The 5,783-nt window shown below is 44.4% G+C and overlaps 1 protein-coding gene across 1 annotated transcript; it reads left to right on the top strand.

The window, feature by feature from the left end:
• Positions 1 to 2,716: 2,716 nt before the first annotated feature.
• On the top strand, positions 2,717 to 3,319 carry LOC124556045 (putative uncharacterized protein DDB_G0290521). Its single transcript, XM_047130078.1, has one exon. It carries the CDS (start codon positions 2,717 to 2,719, stop codon positions 3,317 to 3,319), a length of 603 nt encoding a protein of 200 aa, XP_046986034.1.
• The last annotated feature ends 2,464 nt before the right edge of the window (positions 3,320 to 5,783 follow it).

Genomic DNA, 5,783 nt, shown 5'->3' with positions numbered 1-5,783 from the left:
AGTAAGAGGTTCGGAGTCCAACAGACCTAGTACACAATACTGCTACCAGAGGGCACCGCCGTCCCTCTCTTGATGTAATCCAAGATGGCGGTCTTGGGGAAAACTGGAGTGAAAAGGACTCAGCTGGTTCTGGGCTGTTGGAGAGAGGAAGGAGTGTACTATATTTATTCTGGAAAAATTTATTTCACCTAGTTCACATATTATACTCATACAAAACACTTGCTCTGACGTGCTTTGGGTCACACTGCATTGCCTACAGACCTGAAAACTACTCGTAATGTACCGAAATAATGCATGTAAAACGCTCTGCAGACATGTTCGCTAATTATAAGCTCTTGAAGTAATGCAGTACATGGCATACAAAGCTGCAAACTGCTCGTGAATTACCGAAATAATGGCATGTATAATCCTCAGCAAACACGCTCACTAACTATAAACTGTCAAAATCATGCAGTACACAACACACACAGCTACAAACTACTTGTAAATTGTCTAAATAGTGCATGTAAAAGGCTCTGCAAACACTCTCACAACGCTAAAACAGCCGAAAATAATGCAGTGCATAAAAACTCTGTGCATGTAGAAAACACTTTCGAACTATCATCAATCGTAATGTATCAGCAAACTGCTGACCCCACACAGATGCTTAGTAAGGCCAGCCAAACGTGAGCTTCTGCTGGAGAGATGAATGCTTGGTGCGAGCCATTACCCTCAGTGCTCTACCACCTGCAGTCAGCAGGTAAATGTCGCATCTATTATTGGGTATACAGTTAGAGTTCTTCGCATTTTATACTGATGTCACATGTCTGTGTAAATAAGAGCCAAGGCACCCTCTGTACATGCATACGTTCACCTGACCACCGTGGCTGAAGCATACCTGTTATTCCTGAGCTGAGAGGGATGTTTGCATAGTGGCTCACCCTCGCAGAGGCAGCTGAAAGGTTCTCATTGATATACTGATGTGACAGGTCTATGTAAATGACAACCAAGTCCTTCTGAACACACTATCGAAATGTGGTACAATGTTTGCCAGAATAGCACATAGTGCATTGTTCCTAGTGATCCTAGCGGAACATGTGAGACGCATCGGCTTCATGCACATGTTCACCTGCACAGCAATGCTGAAGCATTGCCACAAGATGTGTGCGTAGCATGACTGGAGATATTGGTGTCCTACAACTGCTGGTCTGGAGAAGTAATAATACCACAATGTCGGAAGAGTGACAGCATCACACCAGAGATTAATGGTCTGCTTCAACTTGTCTTTGAACACCTGAACAAAGAATACATCACCTTACAATCAGAACTTTCTGTAGATAACTTGCCCCGATGTTGTTCGAACCAGTCTGTAGAGACTCCTATGTCCAAGCAAAACGATGTCTTGTGAATGAATGTAGCTTTCTGATTGGCTCTTACCGAATTTACCCACCAAATTACTGATGCTGCTGATGGAAGCTCTGTCTGCCTTTCTTTTCTGGAGACGAGTCTTTCAGTGACAAAAAGCTATTTTGTACAGATCGCCGTATTGCACTGACAGTTAAACCCTGCAAAAGTGGTCTACAGATAATAAAATAAATCCCACGTACTCACCGCGCCACAGTGCAGTGCTGACTGAGGAAACTGCCACTGTAAACGTGGCTTCTGGCTCATGACAGCAGCTGTGGAAGTGCGTGTCAGCCAGAGAGAGGCCAGCCAGCCATGGATGACTCCTTATCCCAGGATTATCTCAGTGGTAGGAGGTCGAATGCTGTCGATACACCCAGTACAAACACTCGTCATATTGAATCTTCTGAAATTCCTGCAGTGTTCACATGCGAAACACACGGTCCCGAAGGCAACTCTGCTACCTGGGTATTAATTCACTATTTACATGTCCATGGGGAGCCGAAAGCCCTATTATCGTAAGTCGAAAGCTTTATCCCACTCTCTGATCCGGTGTACAATGAATGGGAAAACCCCTGCTCGGAACAAAGGCTTTACTGCTTCTGGCCTCGACCTGTTTGCTTGCTGCTGTGCTTTCTATGACCATCTCAGAAGAAAGTCAGTGTAACTACAATTAAATATTAGAATTGTTGCCACATTCTGACACCAAGCAATGTACTGGATATGTCTCCTCTTTACGATCTGGTTCTGGAACGAATCTCAGCATCTATACCGTGCATAATTTCCCACACAAAAATGTGATTCATCCTCGTTATGACTATAGTTGTGCTGAACCTATACCTCCCACGCGATAGGTAACGCAGTAGCAACCGCCAGACACTCGTACATATACCATGAACACTGTTGTACAAAAGCTAGGTCTGTTCCCCTTGGTACAGTGGCCGACATATTCGAACAACTCGATATTTTTGGAACTGCCGATATTTTTCGACCTGTCGATATATTTCGGCCAGTCGACATTTCTCATTCTGTCGATGTCTCTCGACCTGTCGAAGTCTCTCGACCTGTCGAAGTCTCTCGACCTGTCGAAGTCTCTCGACCTGCCGAAGTCTCTCGACCTGCCGAAGTCTCTCGACCTGCCGAAGTCTCTCGACCTGCCGAAGTCTCTCGAGATGTCGACACTTCTCGAGATGTCGACACTTCTCGAGATGTCGACACTTCTCGAGATGTCGAACTTCTCGAGAAGTCGACACTTCTCGAGACGTCGACACTTCTCGAGACGTCGACACTTCTCGAGACGTCGACACTTCTCGAGACGTCGACACTTCTCGAGATGCCGTCACTTCTCGAGATGTTGACCTCCACCGAGACGTGGACCCCCACACCGAGACGCCGACCCCCCCACCGAGACGTCATCCCCCACCGAGACGTCGACCCCCCATCCCGAGACGCCGACCCCCCCACCGAGATTCGTCCCCCACCGAGACGTCGTCCCCCACCGAGACGTCGACCCCCACCGAGACGTCGACCTCCATCGAGACGTCGACCCCCCCTCCCGAGACGTCGACCCCCCCTCCCGAGACGTCGACCCTCCCCCCACCGAGACGTCGACCCCCCCTCCCGAGACGTCGACCCTCCCCCCACCGAGACGTCGACCCCCACCGAGACGTCGACCCCCACCGAGACGTCGACACCCGCCGAGACGTCGACACCCGCCGAGACGTCGACACCCGCCGTGACGTCGACACCCACCGTGACGTCGACACCCGCCGAGACGTCGACACCCGCCGTGACGTCGACACCCGCCGTGACGTCGACACCCGCCGAGACGTCGACACCCGCCGAGACGTCGACACCCACCGAGACGTCGACACCCACCGAGACGTCGACACCCACCGAGACGTCGACACCCACCGAGACGTCGACACCCACCTAGACGTCGACACCCACCGAGACGCCGACACCCACCGAGACGGCGACACCCACCGAGACGGCGACACCCACCGAGACGGCGACACCTTTAGCGACGGCGACACCTTTAGCGACGCCGACACCTTTAGCGACGGCGACACCTTTAGCGACGCCGACCCCTTTAGTGACGCCGACACGATTAGATTAGATTAGATTTACTTTCATTCCAATTGATCCGTAGTGAGGAGGTCCTCCAGGATGTGGAACATGTCAGAAAAACAACAATACATGACAAATATTTACAACTAAAACAAATAAGCTAATGTACCATTCCACAGGTCCCAAGTGGAATGATCGTCATTTTTTAATGAACACTAAGAGTCATTTTACAAATGCTAATGCACTGAATTTAAAATAAAGTTTTTTATTTATTTATAAGGTAATAAACATGTAATACAACTACTGTAATACTTATTTACAATGAACACATTACTGCACTGAAATGGTGCAAAAGCTAGATTATACTTACACACACACACACACACACACACACACACACACACACACACACGCACACACAGACACACAAATTTTCAATGAACACATTACTGCACTGAAATTGTGCAGAAGTTATGTTGTACTTATATACAAATCAGTTGGTTTTGCTAAGAAATTCATCAATGGAGTAGAAGGAGTTGGTCACCAATAAATCCTTAAGGCTTCTCTTAAACTGAATTTCATTGGTTGTTAAGCTTTTTATGGCTGCTGGCAAGTTATTGAAAATGTGTGTTCCTGTATAATGCACACCTATTTGTACAAGACTAAGTGACATTAAATCCTTGTGAAGATTATTCTTATTTCTAGTACTGAGTCCATGAATTGAGCTGTTGGTTTGAAAAAGTGATATATTTTTAATGACAAATTTCATTAAGGAATAAATATTTTGGGAAGCAGTAGTTAGTATCCCTAGTTCCCTAAACAGGTTTCTGCAGGATGTTCTTGAGTTCACACCACATATAACTCTTACTGCACGTTTTTGTGCCCGGAAAACTTTAGCTTGGCTTGATGAATTACCCCAAAAAATAATCCCATATGACATTATGGAATGAAAGTAAGCATAGTACACCAGCTTTTTCATTTTTATATCCCCTATGTCTGACAAAATTCGCATTGCAAACAGAGATTTGTTAATACGCTTCAGCAGTTCTGTGGTGTGCTCCTCCCAGTTGAATTTATTATCAAGCCGTAATCCCAAGAATTTAACACTGTCCACTTCTTCTATCTTCTTCTCATCGTATGTTAGACATATACTCTTGGGACACCCCTTACAAGTTCTGAACTGCATGTAGTGTGTTTTTTCAAAGTTTAGTGACAAATAATTGGCTAGGAACCAGTGGTTAATGTTCACAAATATTTTATTGGCTTATCTTTCTAAGACTACACTTGATTTGCTATTTATTGCAATGTTTGTATCATCGGCAAACAAAACAAACTTGGCATCTGGTAATGTTACTGATGAAAGGTCATTGATATACACAAGAAAAAGTAAGGGCCCAAAATGGAACCTTGTGGGACCCCACATGTAATTTGTTCCCAGTTGGATGATGCCTGATAGCTTGATACGTGGCTCTTTCCTAATAACACCCATTGTTTCCTGCCAGAGATATAAGATTTGAACCATTTTGCAGCATTTCCTGTTACACTTTAATATTCTAGTTCACTTAAAGGGATATTGTGACTTACACAGTCAAATGCCTTTGACAGATCACAAAATATACCAGTTGCCTGCAATTTTTTGTCTAATGAATGAAGCACATTTTCACTGTAAGTGTAGATAGTCTTCTCAATATCAAAACCTTTTAGAAATCCAAACTGTGACTTTGACAGTACGTTATTTGAGATAAGGTGGTTATAAAGACGACTGTACATTACTGTTTCGAAAATTTTTGACAATGCTGGCAACAGTAAAATTGGACGGAAATTTGATGCTATTTCTTTATCTCCCTTCTTAAACAGTGGCTTAACTTCAGCATATATACAGCCATTCAGGAAATATTCCACTGATAAACGACTGGTTACACAGATAGCTTAATATGTTACTTAGCTCAGAATCACATTCTTTAATTAACTTTGTTGATATTTCATCATACCCACTAGATGTTTTTGATTTTTAAAGATTTTATGATGGACATTATTTCTGTTGGGGTAGTGAGGGTCAAATTCATATTATGGAAGTTACTTGAAATGTCTGGTCTAAGGTAATCCATAGCAGCACCTACCGAACCTGACAACCCCATCTTTTCAGTAACAGCTATAAAATGTTTGCTAAAAAGTTCTGCAACACTATACACATCTGTCACCAATGTATCATTTACTCTTAATGCTATTTGTTCCTCTTCATGTCTGGTTCTACCAGTCACCTCCTTCACTATATCGCATATTGTCTTTCTTTTGTTATCTGATATGACTATCTTTTCCTTGTAATATAT

This window comes from Schistocerca americana, chromosome X, assembly GCF_021461395.2.
Source record: "Schistocerca americana isolate TAMUIC-IGC-003095 chromosome X, iqSchAmer2.1, whole genome shotgun sequence".
Taxonomy (NCBI): domain Eukaryota; kingdom Metazoa; phylum Arthropoda; class Insecta; order Orthoptera; family Acrididae; genus Schistocerca; species Schistocerca americana.
This window is presented reverse-complemented; position numbering and strand designations above follow the sequence as displayed.